The following is a 22,742-nucleotide window of genomic DNA, read 5'->3' on the forward strand; positions in this document are numbered from 1 at the left end:
TTGGTGACCTTGACCCCATTTTCAAGGTCACAGCAGGCAAATCTGCTTTTGGAGTTAGAAAACGGTGTTGCCGCGATATCTCAAGAACTAATCGCTGGATTGTCTTCATATTTGGAACTATAGTGTATATATAGACACCGCATACACCTGTCAGATTTGGTGACCTTGACCCCATTTTCAAGGTCACAGCAGGCAAATCTGTTTTTGGAGATGGAAAACGGTGTTGCCACAATATCTCAAGAACTAATCGCTGGATTGTCTTCATATTTGGTACTATGGTGTATATGGCGGGGGATATTTCGTCACTCTGTGACAAATACTTGTTTGCCATAGGCCCCTGTGGGGATTCCAGGTTAGTATTGCTACCCAGAAACCTCTGCCAATTGTAAGAGGCTCAGTGGCTCAACTTGGTTGCTCAGACTGATTGAGATTGACCAGCTGGTTACTAAGTAAGAAATAAATAATTTGTTTGGTCACTTTGGGTTGGTCATTTTAGTCATTAATTATTTGTGCAGAATTAGTTACCTCTGTCGATGTTATATGATAAAGCATTCAGAACTGCTGAAATAGTTCATAATAACTGTCTGTATGGTATGTCCTACTGCAGTTTCTGTTTCATATTAAATAGTATACGAAAAACTACGAGCACTGTTACTGTCATAACAGTTTTTGTGGATATACATTTGTGGTTCAAATCTAATCTTTGATGTACTAATAATGTAGGATTCTCACTGTGAATAATTGGTGTTTCAGGCTAAAACAGTTCTACCACAGCAGTGCCACACTTCAGTATTTCAAGAATCTAGTCCAGGTCCCCGCATTGCCGGAGGTGAGGCATTGGGTGTCATGGGGGAATATGGGTTTGAGATGCTAGGCATGTATGGAGCAACTACCAGGGACTCCTGGATGAATCCCTGGGAAGTGTTCTTCTTGACATATCTAATGTCGGACATTTGTCTTGGTATCCTGACATCTCTGTGTACTGGTGTATTCTGATGTATATCATCCAAAATTGGCTTCCACAGTAGATATCTCTTGGATGAGATCAAGTGATCATCTCCTTGGAAATATTGCTTCAGTGAAATTGCATCACAATGCTTTGCAGACCATTGTGACATCATCAGGTACCATGACATCACAGTCAAATGACATCACTTATCTCTCTGCCACTGAAGCTGCTTAGCTGTACTATTTACACTCAAGGCACTTGATATTACTGTTTACAAACAGAAACATTTGGAATAATAATTTTGGATGATAAATAGAATGTCACCTTCATGTCTTCCAAGCTCAGTAAACTTTGGATATTTGTAACTTTCAACTCGTCTTGATATATTTGATTTCAGAAGACTCTTGCATGACATTGTCTATATATTTCCCACCTGTGTATAAGGAGCACGCCATCCTTAGGAGTTCATTTTTTTGGGTGAAAAACAGATTGTGTACTGACTTGTGCACAGTGCTCAGTCAAAACCTTCCTGGTTTAGCTTCAGGGAGAGTTCTGGCCAAAGCAAACACACGTCAGTGTTGCTGAAAGCTTTCTGATAAAAGATTATTTGACAGGCAATTTCCTGTTTCAGTAGGTTTTCATGAAAGCAGTATTAAATGTTAATGTGAAGTATTCACTCCTACAAATAGCATGGAAATAGAAATGACCTTGACCTTTGACCTTTATGCACATGCTCAATGAGTGATTGAGAAAACCATACCTGATATTATTACTCTATTAATTTGATACGCGATGATCAGAAGAATAAATTCACTCACTGATAATATTTTGTTGACCCTGATGCTTTCTCTCTGAAAATAATTCCTTGGTTGCCTTCTCAGGAACCACCCAACTTCTTGATAGCCTCTGACATCAGTAAGCATGTGAAGCCTGTAGCAGTGGTGCCATCAGAACCAGAGCCGGAACCGGAACCAGAGCTCGACACCCCAGAGGTGGAATCAGTGGGCAACCTCATAGACACAACGGAGGTAACAGCTTTGCAGCTTCATGCAAGAAAAGTTTATGAAAAGTGACCATAAGGCTTAAAAAATAAAAGAATTGGTTCTCCAGCAATGGCTTTTGAAAATATAGTGCGGGTGGGCGGTGTTTTTTGTTTGTTTTGAGTTGTTCAAACTAGGATGGTATGTAACCAAATGAATAGTTGTGTAACCAAATAAACAGTTGTGTACAATCAACCTTGGAAAGGGCCTCCCTACATAAATGTATTCCTTGATGAATAAATACTGGAGTACAGTATTTGACTACCGTTGGACTTGGAATATTTAAGGATTTTTGTTCGTTTGTTTTAAAAATGGAAATAAAAATGAAACATTCGGCAAACTTTATGATGATACGGGCGGTGCCTGAAAACCAAGACATTTTTTTTAAAGCCTTAAAGCTTCTGATTTGAAATGCCTCATTGGGAAAACATTTCATTTTAAATAAGCTAACAAATCTATTGATTATTGCCTAGTGAGACGTGAATATCTGTGTGATGGAATATCATCACATGGTAATCAATGTTTGCCCCGTGTAGACCCGGGGTAGAATGTGTCCCCAGCACCTCATTGCTGGTTGTAAAAGGCGAATATTTGGGGAGCTGGGGGATCCGGGTCATTGATCCCAGCATTCTTTGCTGCTTCAGGATGTGACTTAATGGAATAGGGTGGTCAGGCTCTGTGATCCCAAAGACACGGATCGATGCTCACGATATGAATTACTGGAGTGTCTTGTGCAGCCTTGATTATTTACAGGCCACCATCATGTAGCTGGAATATTGCTGAGTGCGGCGTTCAACAAGAAACATACCATATACAGTCAAACACTGTTGTGTCAAAGTTGATGGGACTATTTTGAGTTATCCAAGGTTCGACACAACCGATAATGATAATTATAAGGAATACATAGGGACGAAGCAACACAACAGTGTTTCACAGTAATTTATATCATTCTGTATTGATAACTATAGAAGAGTTACCATGTTAGGATTTTAGGATGCTTGATTTGATCTGTATGTGATTGTAGTTTTAGTAGTTGTGTCTAGACAGAAGATAAGAAGTAGGTCTTTATTTACCAAGTAGCTGTAGTTGGAATGTGCTGACAAGTCTGCATGTCATACCTGCTACTGACATCTATGCATAAAGGAAGAGCTGTTCTCTTTTTAACAAGACTAACAGAAGTATTAATTTAACAGTTACACTAATGATTGATTGACACATTTCGCCATGTTTAACTCTAATTGTTTGTGATTTTATTAACATGTTCATGAAAACTATCTGTAGAAATCTCAGTTCAAATAACAGTCGCTACTGATCTTCCGAAGCACAATGCCTGTTGTTGCTAGACTCTATAGTATCCATCCTCATTTATCCAGTGTCATTTCTCCATTCTATTGATAGATATTGTGGACCCATTGCCACCACAGCTTCTTGTCAGTGATGCCATCGTCTCTCCTTTTACACAGGGGCGATCGGGTAGCCTAGTGGTTAAAGTGTTTGCTCATCATTCTGAAAACCCAGGTTCGATTTCCCGACATGGGTTCCATGTGTGAAGCCCATTTCTGGTGTCCCCCGTCGTGATATTGCTGGCATTTTGCTAAAAGCGATGTAAAACCACACTCACTCACTCACACCTATTACACAGAATTTCTCTTGCTCTCTTGCTCACAATATGAAGTCTCAGTGTTAAGCACAATAATGCAAAACAAGCCCTGTCCTTCTCTTATCAACCATTTGGGAAACAGTAGTCTGTTAATGAAGCATGGCCCTTTTTCTTCGGTTTGTGGAAACACACATGCAATAACAATTGCTTGTTGAGCCAATCAAATGGGATGAAGTCACTTGCAATTTTATGTTGGCATAGATCTACATTCAAAATTGCAGAGTCATACCAGTGAGCCTTTGATGTATTTTGCCAAATCAGTAGACTGTTATAAATGATGTCTTGATGGATTTCCTTTTTAATGTGTATGAAGACGCGAGGACTAAATATGCAACAAGGCATTCCCAGTTGTATTCGAGACTGATTGAGTTTGGGGGCACAAGTTGCCCAGTCGTCTAAGGTGCTGCAATTCGCTGTGCAGAATTGCATCCCTTGGGCGCGCCAGAAACCTATGATTGTGGCTTTAAATCCCAATTCGCCCCAATTATGTTTCTAGGCTCGTGGGTTTTACCAAAGTGGTAAATGTCTGAGACCTGCATCATTGCGGGGTTTCCTCCCACATTAAACTGACACACTGTGATCTTACTGGAATACTGTTCAAAGCAGTGTTAAAACAAACTCACTCAGTATGATTGAGTTGAGCACAGGTGATATCACAACTTGTTTTACTTCTGAAATTTCATGGGTTGGCTATATTTAGCATCATTTCATTAGAACCAGACTCAAAATGAAGCTGAATGGTGAGTGGGTCCGGCGTATCTATCATATTAGAATTGAGATATAATTCCCTGGAAAATAGAGGATGTATGGCATACCGCCTTACTACCAGCTGAAATCCTGAGCTGAACATTGATCTGTGCATGCCTTGACTGGAATTATTCGGCCTAGTTGTAGAAACCTTCATCACTAACAACCCCACATATACACAGGGGGATAGGACGAAACAGCAAACACATTCGGGACATCAGGAACTAGCCACAACTTTTGAAAGGTTTCAGTGGTTTCCGACTAGTGGCCCTGACCAACCCCAGATACAGTGGTACAAATTAAAGGGCATATGCCTCAAATGTTTTGATCTAAGGGCCCCTTAATCATTTTCTCTAGTTTACAATAGGATTATTACAAGGATGCCTTGACCTCCAACCAATATTTTGATCACTGTGATTGAAATTGTGATTATTATTTTTTTATCCTGAATATACAACATATAAAGTATCCTTTCTAAGCAAGGATTTGGGATAATTTGATTCATGGTTTTGACTTAATAAGATCAGAAAATGTTAAATCCAAAGAGTATTAGTAGGTGTCTCCCTTGATTCAAATCCTGTTTTATAGGATTGTTTGTTACAGTTAAACACCTGAAAGTTACATAAGCAGAATAGTTTTCTGAATTTGCTGTTTGATATCTTTCTCACCTGGAAATTGCCCTTATCACCTTGACCTCTGACCTTGACCTCCCTTTCCTGCGTCTGCTCTAACCGTCTGCTTGAGCCTCTGCTGACAGTGTGGCATGTTCTTGTTTTCCTGCCTCAGAATGACAGATTTGACAAAACTTTTGGACAGGAGATGGGCGCATTCAATTTCAACGGACGACCACCTGAACCAGATGAACGGTGAGTTACATGATATGATGTATTACAGTGTGTGACATGTTTTTAGTTACCATATTCAACGTAATAAGCGCCCTGCTCTCATAAGCGCCAACGGCGATATTTTCTAATATATTGGCTAGTGAACAATCTCAATTAGCACCCCTTTCGATTGATCAATGTACACAAGACTTATTTATTCACGTATAATACGCACTCGTGTGTTATGCACCCTTTAGTATGGGTAATTAAATTCTGGAAAAATATATCAGTCGTATAGAAACATTTCAGGCTGTCAGCATAAACCATGAAATTTACAATCTTTCACCAAAATAGTCTTCTAATAAGAGCCCCCTATTTCTAATTTTGAGAGCTCCCTGGGCGCAAATACGGTACTTGTAAACTTTTATATTTTGCATTTTCAGTAGGTGTTAGTCTTAGTATATGAACTAGTAAAAGCTGATTTTACTGGACCATAAGAATTCTTTTCTAGTTGGAGACAGTGTTCCCTTGCTATTGCGCTCTTCAATTATTGCGTGCATACTGTGTGAAATGGGGACAAGTTTTCTCAGAAACTACTGAAGTTACTTGAATGGAAGTTTGCATGCTTTCAGAGATACTTGTCAAGACTGTGTTTGGAAAAAAGTCCTGTAAATCTTTTTTTCAGGGTTATGGCCCTTGATCCATGATATTTTACTTAGTTCATAGTGTGTGCATTGGGGACAAGTTTTCTCCACTGAAGTTAGCTTATCTAAGAGATACTTATCAAGACTAATGTCAGTCAAGGGACTAATAGTTTTCTTTATTTGAATCAACACTCAAATATGGATATGTGGCAAAAAATGTTTGAAACAAATAGAGATTTTAGAGGTTTTTGGCTAGCATATCTCAAATTGTTTGACATAAACATGTCTTTCGCGAGAGATGATATTAAAAGAAGTAATAATATGAGCAAACTGTGAAAATGAAGGCGAAGGATCAGTTTGAAATATCCATTTGATATAATATTGTTGACTTGTTTGATAGGCATTACTTAGAAGTTGACGGGTGACAAGGTAGATACAATTTTATGGATAACAACTTCTTTAATACTGTGAAAAGCGACGTTTCGGTATAGATCCTGATACCAATTTCCCTGCTTGAGAACGGTATCAGGATCTATACCGAAACGTCACATTTTACAGTATTAAAGAAGTTGTTATTCATAAAATTGTGTCTGCCTTATATTATTGTTGAATATTTGTCCTGCAGTGACCTGCTGATAGAACGACTGCACAGAGAGATTGAGTTCCTGAAGCAAGAGCTGCATCGACTCAAGACAGAGGTATAGTTCCTACAGCCTCTGGCTGTCACTTGATTGATGGAAATATCAATGTGTGATCAATAATGTCTCATGTTCAAGAGGCAGATCAGGATTTTCTACAATCAAGATTAAACGTGTGTCTTGCTTATCTGTGAATTTCTATACGTAGCTGTCTCAGCAAGACAGACATTATCTTAATCTGTACTAGATGAACAGTAAACCACGCTTCGTTCTTCATTGTTCTTTGCGATTTATCACGTAGCAATCTAATATAACATCATACATCACGATATCGATGTATTGATATATTCATCATGTTGATGAATCGATACAAATTTATGAATATTGATACTAAATTATTAATTCACTGCCAGAGAAACGTTTCCATTTATTAAGATTACCATTGTTAAGATGGACAAGAGAATGCAGAAATTATATTTTAAACATCTTATGGATCAGCCCGTTGCACATTTAGCATTAAATTGATTAATTTCAGGTCTTCATATTTAATTTTTATCAATATACATTAGAATAATTAATTGTATTATTAATACAATATATTGATGTATCAAGATGCTTTTGAGACAAAATATCAGTACTAATACTCTGTCAGGCTAGTATTCCTGTTGTTGACAAACAATGACATCCCAACCACCACCCTAAGTAAGCAGACCTACTTTGTCTTGAAGTATAGAATACATAGTGTAAAGTGTTTGAACTTCTTGTCATGAACTTTGAAAAGTATGTGCCTATGCAGTACTCGTTATAAATCTTCCAGGAATGTTGTGATATAATTCTGTCTCTTCCAGGATGGAAGAATCATCCAGTCTTTAAAGGATGAAATCAGCAAGATGGAGAAGCTGTTATCAGAACTCAGGTTATCGGCTGACAAAGCATTAAAGGTAGAAGATCTTACAATCTGCAAGAAGCAAACTGATGTAGGGTAATGATGGTTCAGTCATCTGAGGCATTGCAACTTGATGTGCAGAGTTGCATCCCTTTGGCTGACCAGGATCTGATTACTGAGGGTTTGAATCTCTGATGATCCCTGATCATGGTCCATGGTTTGTCAGTGCCACACCAGTGCTTGTCTATTTTACTAAAGTACTAAATGTCTACTACTTGCACCATTCTGGGGTTTTGTCCTTGACAAGCTGTGATAAAACTGAAATACAGTTCAAGTTCAAGATGAAGGCCCCTTGGACAGATGAGGTACCCAGCACCCAGTGCTTATTTTAAGATGGCTGAATTTGGAACCCTCCATGTAATATTCTGAGGCAGGATATTTCAGGACATCTTGTATGTCCAGCAAATATTTACTTTTTGGATACATTTTATTTTGAACAAATTATATTTGTGTTTTCCTGTCCAGGTTATAGTGGTGTCATGTGTTTTCCTGACCAGGTTATAGTGGTGTCATGTGTTTTCCTGTCCAGGTTATAGTGGTGTCATGTGTTTTCCTGTCCAGGTTATAGTGGTGTCATGTGTTTTCCTGTCCAGGTTATAGTGGTGTCATGTGTTTTCCTGTCCAGGTTATAGTGGTGTCATATGTTTTCCTGACCAGGTTATAGTGGTGTCATGTGTTTTCCTGTCCAGGTTATAGTGGTGTCATGTGTTTTCCTGTCCAGGTTATAGTGGTGTCATGTGTTTTCCTGACCAGGTTATAGTGGTGTCATGTGTTTTCCTGTCCAGGTTATAGTGGTGTCATGTGTTTTCCTGTCCAGGTTATAGTGGTGTCATGTTTTTTCCAGGACAGTGAGATGATGAAGAAGGAAAGGGATGAAGCCCAGGCCAGTCTAGATGCCCTGGCGAAACTGCCTGAAGCCGAGAGTGAGTATGCTTCCTTAGCAGTATCTGAAATTATTTTAAAACCCAACAAGACAGTCGGACAGTTGATCCATAGATGTCGCCTGCCCATCTTCAAAGTTCCTGCCTGCATTCAGACGTTGTGAGTATTGAAAAATCATGAAAAATAAGAGACAAATCACATCTTGATTCAGCTGAAGTAATGCAAACAATTACTTGAAAATGTACGAGGACTTATGATAAACTGAATGCAAAAGTAGTCTTAAAATGATCTGCCAGACTGTCGGACAGGTGGAGGTACATTTCATGCAGCCTGACAGAAAGGTTACCAGCCACGGGCAGACAGGCAGTTGTTTCGGACACTGTACCTTAGTGCACTTGGTCATCCTTGTCATCCTTGTTATCTGCTGGGTTGGAATCCCAGAATCACCCTGATTGTGTTTCTCGGTTTGTCAGCACCACACCCATGCTTTTGGGTTTCAATTGAGACTTTCGACCCATGAAGATCCGGGGTAGAATAGGTCTTCAGCAAACCATGCTTGCTGTAAAAGGCGCCCATGCTTATCTGCAAGAGGCGACTAACGGGATCGGGTGGTCAGGCTCGCTCACCTTGTTGATGCATGTCATTAATCCCAATTCTGTAGATCGATGCTCATGATATCAATCACTGGATTGTCTGGTCCAGACTCGATTATTTACAGACTGCCGTCATATAGCTGGAATATTGCTGAGTGTGGCATTAAACAACAAACCAACCAACAGACCACCGTCATATAGCTGGAATATTGCTGAGTGTGGCATTAAACAACAAACCAACCAACAGACCACCGTCATATAGCTGGAATATTGCTGAGTGTGGCATTAAACAACAAACCAACCAACAGACCACCGTCATATAGCTGGAATATTGCTGAGTGTGGCATTAAACAACAAACCAACCAACAGACCACCGTCATATAGCTTGAATATTACTGAGTGTGGCATTAAACAACAAACCAACCAACAGACCGCCGTCATATAGCTGAAATATTACTGAGTGTGGTGTTAAACAACAAACCAAACCAAACCAATTGAGACTTTCCTCCCACGTCATGCTCTGTTGCTTGGTTGCATGTTATCATACCACACTGGTGGAGGAAGTATTTGCTGACTGCGGTGACAAGCAAAACACATGACTACAAAATCGTAAACAGCATGAGTTCCTAAACTAAGTAGCAGGATGGATGATGGGTCCATGTTTTTTGTGGGAATGTAGTGGTTGCTTGGGAGGATCGACAAGGCTAGTTTTATGGATGTTGATCTGTGATTGATGCTTGACGATGCAGAACAAGCAAAGGCCAACCAAGAGAAATTCCAGAAGATGAAGGACATCTATGGGAAACTGAGGGAGGAGCATGTGCAGCTTCTTAGGAATGTGAGTATAGGGATGTGAGTCGGAAGATGTGAGTGTAGGGGAATGTGGGTATCAGGAATGTGAGTATAGGGATGTGAGTGTAGGGCAATGTGAGTGTAGGGGAATGTGGGTACAGGGCAATGTGAGTACAGGGATGTGAGTGTAGGGGAATGTGGGTATCAGGAATGTGAGTATAGGGATGTGAGTGTAGGGCAATGTGAGTATAGGGATGTGAGTGTAGGGGAATGTGGGTATAGGGATGTGAGTGTAGGGATGTGAGTGTAGGGCAATGTGGGTATCAGGAATGTGAGTATAGGGATGTGAGTTGGTAGTTGTAGTGTAGGGGAATGTGAGTGGGAAGATGTAAGTGTAGGGGAATGTGAGTATAGGAATGTGAGTGTGGGGAATGTGAGTGTGGGAGAATGTGAGTATAGGGATGTAAGTGTTGGAGAATGTGAGTGAGGAGATGGAAGTGAAGGGGAATTTGTGTATCAGGCATGTGAGTGTGGGTGATGTGAGTGGGGAGATGTAAGTGTAGGGGAATGTGGGTATAGGAATGTGAGTGTGGGTAATGTGAGTGTTGGAGAATGTGAGTATAGGGATGTGAGTGTGGGAGAATGTGAGTGGGGAGATGGAAGTGTAGGGGAATGTGAGTGGGGAGATGGAAGTGTAGGGGGATGTGAGTGGGGAGATAGATCAGTTTAGGGGATGTGGGTGTAGGTCATGTGAGTATGTAGGGTTTTTTTTATGGTTCTGAGTCTTCACTTGAAACACCATTTTGAAAGTCTGTCATTTGTCATTGAGGTGGGTATAAACTTCTGAATAAGTAAATTGTCCTTGCAGTGATTCAACATGTGATAGTATCCTTCATAAGTCATATTTAGCTTGCAGTTATTGATAGCCTAGTCTGGTGTACCACCATCAATGTACAACTGGTAGCCTATAGGACGATCTAACATTTAATCCTTCCAGCATGCTGATGTTACCAAACAACTTGCTACGGAGAAGAAAGCAGCTGACGAGAAGGAGCAAGTCATTAAGGTGAGGGATGATCTCCGCACTGTCTCCTTACTTGTTTATATAAATGAGTGATGGTAATCGAAGCCTGAGCTCATGAAACTAGAGGACCTTGTTGAAGAAGTTGACATCAGGCCAGATTGTAACTTGGGGCTATCTGGACAGAAACGGTTTCCATAACCTCATGCAGGGGCACAGGTGGCCCAGTCAAATAAGGCGCTGCAATTCGCTGTGCAGAGTTGCCTCCCTCAGGTGTGCCAGAACCCTGTGATTGTGGGTTTGGATTCCAGATTTGGCGTATGTTTCTTGGTTTGTCAACACTATTCCTATGCTCGTGGGTTTCACCAGAGTGTTAAACAAGACATGCATCATTTTGGACTTTATTCCCACAAGCTGTGATATGACCAAAATACTTTTAATGGGGCACTGGACCCAACTCACTCACTCTGTTGGGATTGGTAATCTTCATGTAATAAGGAAACAAGTAGATCGTTTTGATAAGCTATGGTCAATGATTGTTATGGATAATAATCCTTGATCTGTTAAGGGGCAGTGGGTAGCCACATGGTGAAAGTGCTGGCTTGTAACACCAAAGGTGTGGGTTCTATTCCTCAAATGTGGGAAGCCCATTCTCCAGGGCACTGCACTATGGCTGAAAGATTTAAGACAACAACCTCACTCATTCACTCCAGATAATTTATTACAGAGCTCTATTTTGTTTCATTATGTACACTTAAAAGGTTGCATTGTTTATTTTGCACTGGCTGCACCTGTGTCAAGCTGTTACTTCTTTCAAACTGTTCTTCTTGATTGTGCATGGCTTAGTGTTCTGGAGAGAATTCAGGTCACAATGTCCAATTGTCTCACAACCTCCTTGGTCACCTAACAGTTTGGACACAGATGACTATGTTTGATCACCCTGAAAATAATTGCTGTGTTTTGTTATGATTCTCACATCATTGTGTGAGAGATGGCACAGATTGAGTATGTGACTATTTTCTCTGTCTCTCATGTTGTCTAGTTGGGTGTTGTCACTTACACTTAGTCATAGTGGATGTTTTCTTTGATAGATCAGGCCATTTAGTCACTGTAAAGTAGGACGGTAGAAGTAAAACATGATACACACTTCTCAAAAAAGGACCACCCTATTCTTTCGTATTACTACAGTTAGTGTGTCATGGCAGCTTAACTAGTAATATGAAAGAATCGAGAGGGCCTTAACTTTTTTTAGTATATATATATATATATATATATATATATATATATATATATATATATATACGGCTAATATGTATATTAATGCCTATGAGGTAATTAAGAAGGATCATATTGGTTTGAGCCATAAATGATGATTTCGACTCTCAGCACTGGATTCACTAAGTGCAAAGTTTCATCAGTTACATGTATTTATAACTTGACAAATTTAGAAATAGTTTGGGTGTTTTTCAGTCTGTACCAGTACTTTACTGATGACTGTTAGATTAGTTTGTTTTAAAAAATTAACAATTCCTATGCCAACATCTGTCAGTCTACATTCTTATTATCTTATTCATTTCACTGCTATGTATTCGAAAATCATTTCAATTTACAATTTACAAATTGTCGTTGATACGTTTGATCGTTTGGGGACAGATTGAATTAAAACAGAGCATAAATTTCATCAGAGGTTTTGATGCACTGATGTACTGAAAATAATTAATGCTTATCATATTTTTGGATGACCCTCCCCATGTCTTTGGACATTTTTTTGCATGATCCCCCCTGGAAAGACAAATTGCAAAAGCACATTATATTTTATTTTATGATGTCCATTTTTTCATGGCTCTTTCCAAGTATGTGTATATTTTTTTCATGACCGTGCCCAAGGGACAGGCCTGTTTTGGGGTGACACGCCCCTGATTCTTTCTGACCCACCCACCCCAAAATATATGACTGGTCCCTAAACAAGTAGACTTTCCGTGATGGCAAACCAACCTGAAACCCTGCTGTGATCAGTGGGATGTGTTACCTCATAGGACAGAATGAGGACTGACAGCTGTCTAGGTCAGCTCTAACCTTCTCTGCATGACCTGCCTATTGTGATGTGCATGCCCTGTGTTGATGTTATGTCAGGAGGCAAAGATGGACCTCCAGCGCCTTGAGGACGAGAAGCAGGTCATCCACAATAACCTGCAGAAAAGTGCCGATGAGGTCACAGGTCAGCTGGCTGAGGTCACTGGTAAATGTTCTGTTCTGGAGCAGCAGAAAGAGGTGAGGGTCAAGGTCACTGGGCAACAGCAGATCCTGGCTTGAACATGTGCATGCTGCTCTTGTCTTGTGCTTTGTGTGGGTGTTTTTTTTACTGTTTCGCAGTCCAGTATTGAAGGTGACAGTAATGCAGGTTATTAAAGGTAAGTTTTTGGATCAGTCGGCTTCAAATACGGAAAATACTGCAGAGACATGGACGTTCTTTGTTGATTTCGACCAAATTCTTTAAATGAATATGCCCACAATGGTCTATTTTTCAAAATACTTTTCACTCTCTTTGATGGGGTCAATAACGTACCATCTATACAGCAAGCTGTGCCAAAATCAATTGAGTCTATAAGCCCTAACATGTCTCTTAACATCATTTTCAGTAGATTTTATTATTATTATTATATATTACTTTCTCAGCTTACTATAACGAACAGTTTTACGAGATGAGGGCTTTAGACTATTGTCAGCAGTCGCAGACTGCGTACCGATAGTTTGTTATGCTATTGAATAGGCTCTGCCCCGAAGCAACCAAAATATATGATAAATTTCCAATTTCATGATCTACTATTAAGGCCCACTTCTGGTTAGAACAATAGCTCCCTTAAAAGATGAAGGACTCTATCACCAGAAGGTAAGATTTCATACTGTCATATAAGCATGTCTGCTTGCAAGTCGTCATAGGGGAGACAACTCTCGTCAACAAGCATGTGTTAAGGGGAGATAACTCTACCAAGCATTGTGGTATGTATGGTCAGCATGTACTAACAGCATGTCCTGTGTGGCCATATAAGGTCTCCACAGCTCGTCTGAATATAACGATGGTGTCGGTTAATGTATTGGCAGGCTGCCGGCTTGGATGAGTTCTATGAAGGATGGCAGAAGAGCAAGGTAATGCTAGCTTGCTGTTGAATCAGTGGTATGGTACTGTACATATATCTATTTGTTATCAATCCAGCTTTTGTATCCTGAATATTCCCATTGTACCCACCCCTGCTTCTATATCCACGAGAATATGTATGCTTGTCAAGATCATACTGTTGACGTGTACAGATCTTACCAATATGTTATTTGATATTTTGTACATGTACATTGTTGGTAGTAAGATAGGGAACATGTAGCAAAGGAAGACTACCTTTACATTGAAAGCTTGTTAGTCTGAACCCTGTGGATTCCTGGTTAGAATAAGTCTCAAGCATTGGGATCAAGTGGTCAGGCTCGCTGACTTGGTTGATGCATGTCATCGTATCCCAGTTGTGTGGATCGATTCTCATGATGTCAATCACTGGACAGTCTGGTCCGGACTCGATTCTTTTCAGACCGGCGTCATATAGCTGGAATATTGCTGAGTGCAGCGTTATACAACAAAAAAAAGTAAAACCCAACCCTTTAGAAACCTCCTAGTCCAGATGATTTGGGAACGTCTTATATATATAAGCAACTTTCCTTACCACCCTTGGTTTGATAATCTGGATATTTGGTAAACCAGATGATTTCACGAGGAATGGCACTGTCGTCATTAATTAGGTTTCACTGAAGATGATACTTACCAACGACGAATGAAATGTTAGTTGTTTACTTAGGATTTCTTGCTACAAACTCAGAATGAATAAATGATTTTGATGGACTTGAACATTGAGCATCTTGAAAGGATGCTTTTGTAATTATGAACATATTGTTTAATGTGATACAATCACCACCCCTTCACTTCCTCTGCCAGCCTCACTCAGGAAGTAACCAAACAGCAAGGTTAAATCTTGATTATTATCTCCCAGCAATCCATGTGCACCTCACAAAGTATGTATGAAAATAAAATACAAAGTAATAATAAAAATAATTGAAGTTGTTTGTATTAGAGCGCAAAGCGCACAGTTGAGATCATTATGGCATAATTAAATAAGTATCTTGGGCCTTTGGGCTTAGAATAGGTCTTCATCAACCCACGCTTGTCGTAAGAGGCGACTATGCTTGTTGGAAGTACACGACTAATGGGATCGGGTGGTCAGACCAATTGCTTGGATGGATGCTCGTGATATCAATCACTGAGTTGTCTGGTCTGGACTTGATTATTTACAGGCCGCCATATGGCTGGAATATTGCTGAGTGTGTGGCTGTAAACAACAAACAAACGAAAAATGCATTTGGGATAGTCTCCATTGTATCAAAGCCTAGAGTGTCCCTACACTTCAGAATGCATTTATGGTGGTATTGTCATGTGATAGTGGTTCCATTAACTGAAACAGTTACCCAAAGGTCACATGAAGTATAAACGTCATGGAACTTTTTTTATCTTATTTTTTTTCCATTTTAGGACCTTGACTGTAAAGTAAAAAATTTAGAGGACAGCAAATCTACTCTAGAATCTCAGTTAGAGGAAAGTCAAACATCAGTTGCCTCCCTTGAATCCCGCCTGTCTGAAGTGCAGCAAGGGGGCGACCAGCGAGAGCAGGAGCTGTGCGGTCAGCTGTCCTCGCTGCAGGCATCCTTGTCCACCACACAGAAGGAGAGGGAGGAGAGTGAGAAGAGACTGAGTGAGCAGGTGTCACAACTGCAGGGGCAGTTGGACCAAACTCTGGCTGAGAAGGCCTCGAAAGAGGAATCTCTGACCGAGAAGCTGGATGAGCTTCAGAAACAACTGGATCAGCTGAAGACAGACAAGCAGGACAGTGAAAGTCGCCTTGGTGGTCAAATTGATGACCTGCACAAGAAACTGTTAGGTAAGGTGTCAGGTGTATGTTTGTGGTACTTGGTGATGGGGAAGGTTTGACTTGACTTGGTGGTCAAATTGATTACCTGCACAAGAAACTGTTAGGTAAGGTGTCAGGTGTATGTTTGTGGTACTTGGTGATGGGGAAGGTTTGACTTGACTTGGTGGTTAAATTGATGAGTTTACATGGCACTGTGATACAGCTGAAACATGGATGATTGTGGCATAACATAACATGAACTCCCATGTCGTTGAGGTTTGCTCCAATGGTTTTTGAAACCCCTAAATGTTTAACTTGGTAGCATTAGGGTTTGACAAGAGCCCCTTGACATTCATGCTTAATTTGAACACTGGCTATGATTACCCTGGGCCTTGTTCCATAAGGCATATTTTTAGAGCTACGACTGTTGTAAGCCTGATCAAGTATGGGAATTAAGTTAACCTTAGCACTAAGCTAAGACTATTGTAAGCCTGTTCAAGTTAAGATGACCTTAGCGCTAAGTTCACTTTTTGCAACAGGCTTGGACTTCATCATTAAGGTGAGACATCAATGGAATTTTGGATATGGGTGTTTCAATCTTAAGAGTAACATCAACTGTCACACATACTTTGTGACTCAGTTCCTTCGGTACACTGATAATGTTTGTATGTTCTGACAGAAGTGTTCCTGTTCAGTGAGGAGGGCTAAGATGTGTTTGTATTGCAGAGAGAGGCGTGTCCGAAGGAAAGGCTATAATACAGGATGCTCTGGAGCAGAATGAGAACCCGACACACACAACCGTCACATGTACAGCAGGTAGGCTCATACACCCAAGGAGCGGGTTATATAGGGCAGTACAAGCTTGGGAGAATGGACCGAAATGGGATTCTGTTGGTAGTAATGTGTGATTAGCTGATTGTGTGTCACCATTCCCTGATAGTGGGGCTCATGATGTCAACCACTGGTTATCCTGGATAAGGGACACACAAGTAGTCATTTAATAAGGGGAAGAATTATTTTGGTTTCAATTTTGACTTTATGGATGACTATGAATTGTGGATTGATTATACAGTGATAAGAATGTGATACAGAATCATTGTATTCTCTGAAATTAAGAACTTACAGTTTCTGCTTAAAAATGTAAAAACAGTTTGATTTGATATGTAATGAAAGGTGTGCATGGCATCAATTTCTTGGTTTAGTGCTCCAGTTTGACATATGACACTCCTTTTTTCAGAATACTTACTGATGAGAGCAGAGCCTGTGTTGGAGAGTCTGACGAAGCTACGACAGAGTCATGGTGCATACACTGGGGAAAAGAAAGGTGAGGTGTCCATCAGTCATCACAGCCTTGGAAGTAACACCTGAAATTATACCTTGTAGGACGCCTTGTACAGCACCTTGTAAGATAGGACTACAGTTAGTATCCTCAAATATAAACTCACAAAATATATATACTACTAAAAAGAAGTTAAGATCACCCAATTCTTTCATATAGTTAATCATGGCCCATGTCGTCTACGTCACAGCAACTTGGTGTGCAGAGTTGCGCCCCTTGGGCTCGCCACAATCCTATTACCAGTTTACCCTGATTGTTTCCAGATTTGTCAGCACCATACCTGTGGGTTTCACCAAAGTGGTAAACATCTTAGACCTGCATCACTTTAGACTTTCTTCCCACATCAAGCTGACACGCCATGATATGACTGGAATACTGTTCAAAGTGGCATTAAACCAAACTCGCACTATGAGGCGTAAAGAAATAAAAGAATTGGTTCTCAGGCAATGGCTTTTGACAATATCTTGCGGGCGGGCGTTTTTTGTTGTTTTGGGGTTGTACAAACTAGTAAGAATCCAAATCTGTATATCGCTGTGTATAAGGCAAGTTTTTCGTACCTAGGGGGCTTTCAAGGGGGGTCGTCTTATACTCAGGGTTGAAGAGTTTCGATGTTTTTTTATTGTTATGATACAGCAGTGCCTAAAAACTAAGACTATTTTTCTTAGCCTTATTTGTCCAATACATGTATGTAGAAATGGCTGATTTTGAGATTGTGTTGTAGTTCTTCTTAGTGTGAAACTTTACCTGTCTGTGTTTCAGATTTAGATATATTGATTGGGACAATCAGCATGTTTTCACATCGAATGAGTGACTGTATCGTGCATGGGTTCGCTACGTCCCACTCCGCACAGATAGAGCCAGGGGAGGAACTGGCCAATGCTTGTCGAGACACGGGGAGTTCCGGGGTGTCACTCCTGGATGCTGTTGGCAAAGGTAGGCTGTGGGTACCTGCTGACTGGTACCTTGTCTCAGATGTACAGTGCAGAGTGGACACCTGCAGCCAACACTGAATATTGCTTTCTTAGCCGGACGTTTTCTTTCCTTTTTCCAATTTTTAGATTGGACCCACCTTCCCAAAAATGTTGATAATGAGATTGGAGGAGATATGTGTACCATGTGCTACATTACAATACTTATCATTAATATATCTGTTAAGAATCATGCCAATGCTTGTTAGTAGAACTGTTTTCAAATATATGGAAAAGTGTGTTGTTGAGCAATGCCTGCAGATGTTGACAGCAAAGGTGTTGTATATATTATTCAATTTATAGTTCTGGTTTATTGTGGTATGCCTTTTAACTTGTTGGACAGTGCTGATAACAGGTCATTTGATATCGCTGGATTATTATTGTTATTATTTACATGCCATTTGAATGTTGCTGAATATTGCTGAAAGTGAAATAAGAATCGCTTACAATAACTTGTTCCATAAAGTTGTGATGCCCTTTTCTTGTAGGTGGCAACACAACATCTGAGGTGGATGACTGCATCCAGAAAGTGCAATACGTGATGAAGCTGGCAGAGGACCTGGTCCCCAAGATGGAGGACGTGAAAGCTGAGGAGATCGGGGACCTTGTCGACAAGGAGATGTCCTCAACAACCAAAGCCATTGAAGAGGCAGCCAAGAAGATAGAGGTTAGTCGCACTTACAGAGGACATAAACTGGGTAGAACCTGGGAAGAACCTTCAAGGAGGAGTTTTATCTCCTTGGGGCTGTAGAGTAGCCCAGTTGTTAAAGTGCTTGCTCAGCATGTCTTTGTTCAGTGCCCTTCATAGGTACAGGTTACCCTGTCTGGCGCTCGGCACTGTGTCTGAGTGGGGTATTCATGTTAAACTGCGGCATGGTAGTACAAGCAGCCACACAAACACACAATCTTGGACGCGACGTTAAACCCAATTTCACCTCACCTCATAGGTACAGTGTATGACACGGGTCTCATTGCTTGATTACCCGGATTCAGGGGTTTGAATTTGCTCCCCAGCAACTTTTGCTTGGATGAAATTGGATCAAGTGGTTGGACTCAGTGAATTGGTTGATTGTATGGCATTGTACCCCCAACGATGTGGGATGTTACTCATAATATGAATCACTGGATTGTCTGGTCCAGACTCTGTTATTCATAGAGCTGAAATATTGCTGAGAACAGCATTAAACAACAGACACAACATGAAGATGTGGATCACTTCTCCCAGTATCAATCACTGGATTGTCTGGTCCAGCAAAATGCCATCATGTTGTTGAAGTAGAGTTTGGAGATGTGTGCTGAACCAGCACTGGTTTTGTTTCACAGGAGATGCTGCAGAAGACGAGGGAGGACAATACGGGTATAGAGCTGGAGGTGAATGAGAGAATCCTGGACGCCTGCACAGCTCTCATGAAGGTCAGTAAGGGGAGACCACTCTGACTATTTAGTGCCATGAAACTGTTTCGTTGATGATTCATTGACTGGTTTTATGCCAATGGAGCATATATGTGATGGCCTGCTTTAATTCCAGTTCCATCACCACATGATTGCCGTTTGATAGCCAAATGTAGATTAACAGACAGACAGGTCATATGATTATTGTCACAATAAATCCAGTTTCAGGTTGATATTTCTATAACATGGATGGGCCTGGAGTGGCATTATATAAAGTCTTTTCTCTCTCATGTGTTAGTATTCCAGTATCCTCTGGTTTATGTTTATGAAACAGGTAGCCTAAATATTGATGTGTTTTTGTTGTTTTCTGACTCACATTAACTTTTCTCGTGTTTACAGGCCATCAAGGTGCTAATAGAGAAATCCAGGGATGTGCAGAAGCAGATTGTACTCCAGGGCAGGGTGCGTAATCAGCAGGGCAGGGTGAAGTTGTTATCGTTGCATAGTCATTGTGGTGTGAGGAGAAATATGGGGAATTCAGTGTTTGAAAAGCTGTGTGAAAGACAGTTGAACACCTTTGAAGAATGATTCTGATGTGACCAGCATGGGCTGATGTCCTCAGTAACGTTAATGTCAAGGATACATATGGCACACCTTTGTGATGGCTGAAATATATTATTGTTATTACCGGCCACATGTTGGCAAACAGTTCAAGGCATACCTGAGGGCCCAGAATCCACTGGTTGTTAGTTCACACCCCAGTTCCACCAAATTATGAGCTTATCTGAAGTATAACTTTGCTGTTGTTGGCTGTCCTGTATCACTTTGTGTGTTCCTTTGATATGAACTGGGGGCAGGGGTGGGCCAGACGTCTGAGGCGTCCTTTTCGTTGTACAGAGTTGCGTCCCTTGGGCATGCCAGAAACCTATGTATTTGGGTTCGAATCCCGGTTGGCTCCGATATGTTTCTAGGTTTGTCAGCACTAAACCCGTGCTCGTGGGTTTCACCGAAGTGGTATACGTCTAAGACCTGCATCGCTTCGAGCTTTCCTCCCACCTTTAGCTGACATGCTTTGATATAACTGGAATGCTGTTAAGGGCGGTGTTAAACACAACTCACTCACTCAATCGATATGAAGCTGACACACTATGATTTCAGTGAAATGCTGTCACTCTGCGTTCGCTGGTCTTGAGTTCAAATCTGAATCAACCCAGTTATGATCCTCACTTTGTCTGAAGCTGCTTGTGGGTTTTACCAAAATGGTCATCGTCTGTATCCTGCAACACTTTATGCAATCCATGACTCTTTCATTAGTGCTGCCACAGTACCTCCATGTGTCATTCTGACTGTTCCAGGGGACATCCACAGCCAAAGATTTTTACAAGAAGCATCACCGCTGGACAGAGGGGTTAATATCTGCGGCCAAGGCTGTGGGCTTTGGTGCCTCCACTCTCATGTAAGTAATGGTGTATTTTGAAACAAGCCGTACAGAAACAGGTGCTTGTCCTGAGTCTTTGATCTCTTGAAGGAATGTGGAGGTTTGTTGAAGGATAACCGTGCAAGTAAGCTCGGAAGTTTGAAGGAATATGGAAGGTTCTTGAAGGAATATGGATATTTGTTAAAGGAATTAGGAGGTCTGTTGAAGGAATAACGAATATGGAGGGTTCTTGAATGCATTTGGAGGATTCTTGAAGATATATGGAGGGTTCTTGAAGGAATGTGGGGGTTTATTCAAGGAATATGAAGGGTTGTTGAATGCATTTGGAGGATTCTTGAAGATATATGGAGGTTTGTTGAAGGAATATAAAGGTTTTTTGAAGGTGAGTCATACTAATATGGTCCGATCATTGCTTGTTGCAATAATAACTTGTTGCTTTCCTTTAAAAACATGGCTTGGTGCAGAGTTGTGTCCCTTTGCCCTGCCAGGTTGAACTGGACCTGGGTTTGAATCGGACCTGGGTTTGAATCTAAGACTGATTATGATCCTTGGTTTGTTAGTACCATACCTGTCCTTGTGGCTTTCAGCACATACAAATCCTGGGCCTGTTTTTACTGTGTCTGCTGTGTAATTTCATTGTTCACTGAGTAGATGATGTTTGCAGGGAGGCAGCAGACAAGTTGGTGAAGGGCGAGGGCAAGTTCGAGGAACTGATGGTCTGTGCCCAGGAGATCGCAGCCAGCACCGCACAGCTTACCGTGGCCTCAAAGGTCAAGGCTGATCGAGGGAGTGAAGGGTTGTCCGAGTTGTCTCGGGCATCAAAGAAAGTCAACGAGGCCACAGGAAATGTTGTAGCATCTGCCAAAACTGCTTCACAGATAGTTGAGGATAAGAGTGAGTCAGATTTCTGCCATTTTTCCTGTGTTCCGGTATGTTGGGTAAAAACAAATATGACAAGGTTATGTTATTGTTTGTATTGTTTGTGGACCCGTGAAGATCCGGGGTAGAATGGATCTTCAGCAAACCATGCTTGCCATAAAAGGTGATTATGCTTGTCGTAAGAGGCGACTAATGGGGTCAGGTGGTCAGGTTCCCAGTTGCTTGGATCGATGCTCATGATGTCAATAACTGGATTGTCTGGTCCAGACTCCATTATTTCCATGCTGCCATCATAAAGCTGGAATATTGCCGAGTGTGGTGTTAAATAACAAACGTAAATACATATTATGCTTTTGGACACTAACCCATGCTAACCATCTGTCTTGTTATATGATGTATCAGCATCTTATAATAATCATTGAAACGATCAGTCTCAAGCACTTGCTGGCGACTGGGGTGGCTCACTCATCTAAGGCACTGCAATTTGATACCCGTGAAGATTCCGGGGTAGAATAGGTCTTCAGCAACCCATACTTGCCGTAAAAAGCAACTATGCTTGTCGTAAATGGCAACTAACGGGATCGGGTGGTCAGGCTCGCTGACTTGGTTGATACATGTCATTGATCCAAATTGTGTGGATCGATGCTCATGATGTCAATCACTGGATTGTCTGGTCCAGACTCGATTATTTTACAGACCGCCGTCATATAGTTGGAATATTGCTGAGTGCGGCGTTAAACAACAAACAAACAAACACTGCAATTTGCTGGGCAGAGTTGCATCCCTTATGCGTGCCAGGAAACTTTGATTGTGGGTTTGAATCCTGGTTTGCCCTGATTATGTTTCTCGGTTTGTAAAGCACCATACTCATGCTTGTGAATTTCAACGAAGTGGTAAACGTCTTAGACCTAAGACAGCATTTCGGGTTCTCTTCCCACATTAAGCAGGAATACAGTGCTGTAACTGAAACACTGCCTCTAGTCCATTAGTCGAGACCGGTGAAGATCCTGAGGGACAAGTTGTTTTATATCTAATTCTAGCTATCTG

The 22,742-nt window shown here is 41.0% G+C and overlaps 1 protein-coding gene across 6 annotated transcripts in view; it reads left to right on the plus strand.

Moving 5' to 3' along the window:
* The window catches only part of LOC125380063 (huntingtin-interacting protein 1-like), a 67,153-nt gene that overhangs the window by 25,800 nt on the left and 18,611 nt on the right, over nt 1-22,742 (plus strand). For 3 of the 6 annotated variants that reach the window (XM_048396260.1, XM_048396262.1, XM_048396263.1), the window contains 18 exons: nt 754-829; nt 1,831-1,977; nt 5,183-5,262; nt 6,490-6,562; nt 7,351-7,443; nt 8,293-8,371; nt 9,673-9,761; nt 10,713-10,781; nt 12,870-13,007; nt 15,304-15,709; nt 16,406-16,495; nt 16,917-17,003; nt 17,778-17,951; nt 18,475-18,653; nt 19,310-19,399; nt 19,778-19,840; nt 20,734-20,834; nt 21,481-21,710. In XM_048396260.1, coding sequence (XP_048252217.1) covers nt 754-829; nt 1,831-1,977; nt 5,183-5,262; nt 6,490-6,562; nt 7,351-7,443; nt 8,293-8,371; nt 9,673-9,761; nt 10,713-10,781; nt 12,870-13,007; nt 15,304-15,709; nt 16,406-16,495; nt 16,917-17,003; nt 17,778-17,951; nt 18,475-18,653; nt 19,310-19,399; nt 19,778-19,840; nt 20,734-20,834; nt 21,481-21,710 — 2,264 coding nt within the window. Of the gene's footprint in view, nt 1-753; nt 830-1,830; nt 1,978-5,182; nt 5,263-6,489; nt 6,563-7,350; nt 7,444-8,292; nt 8,372-9,672; nt 9,762-10,712; nt 10,782-12,869; nt 13,008-13,838; nt 13,884-15,303; nt 15,710-16,405; nt 16,496-16,916; nt 17,004-17,777; nt 17,952-18,474; nt 18,654-19,309; nt 19,400-19,777; nt 19,841-20,733; nt 20,835-21,480; nt 21,711-22,742 lie in introns of all 6 variants that reach the window. The other 3 variants (XM_048396261.1, XM_048396259.1, XM_048396258.1) reach the window with 3 other exon arrangements.

This window comes from Haliotis rufescens, unplaced genomic scaffold (assembly GCF_023055435.1).
Source record: "Haliotis rufescens isolate VD_foot unplaced genomic scaffold, xgHalRufe1.0.p SCAF_15, whole genome shotgun sequence".
Lineage (NCBI taxonomy): Eukaryota > Metazoa > Mollusca > Gastropoda > Lepetellida > Haliotidae > Haliotis > Haliotis rufescens.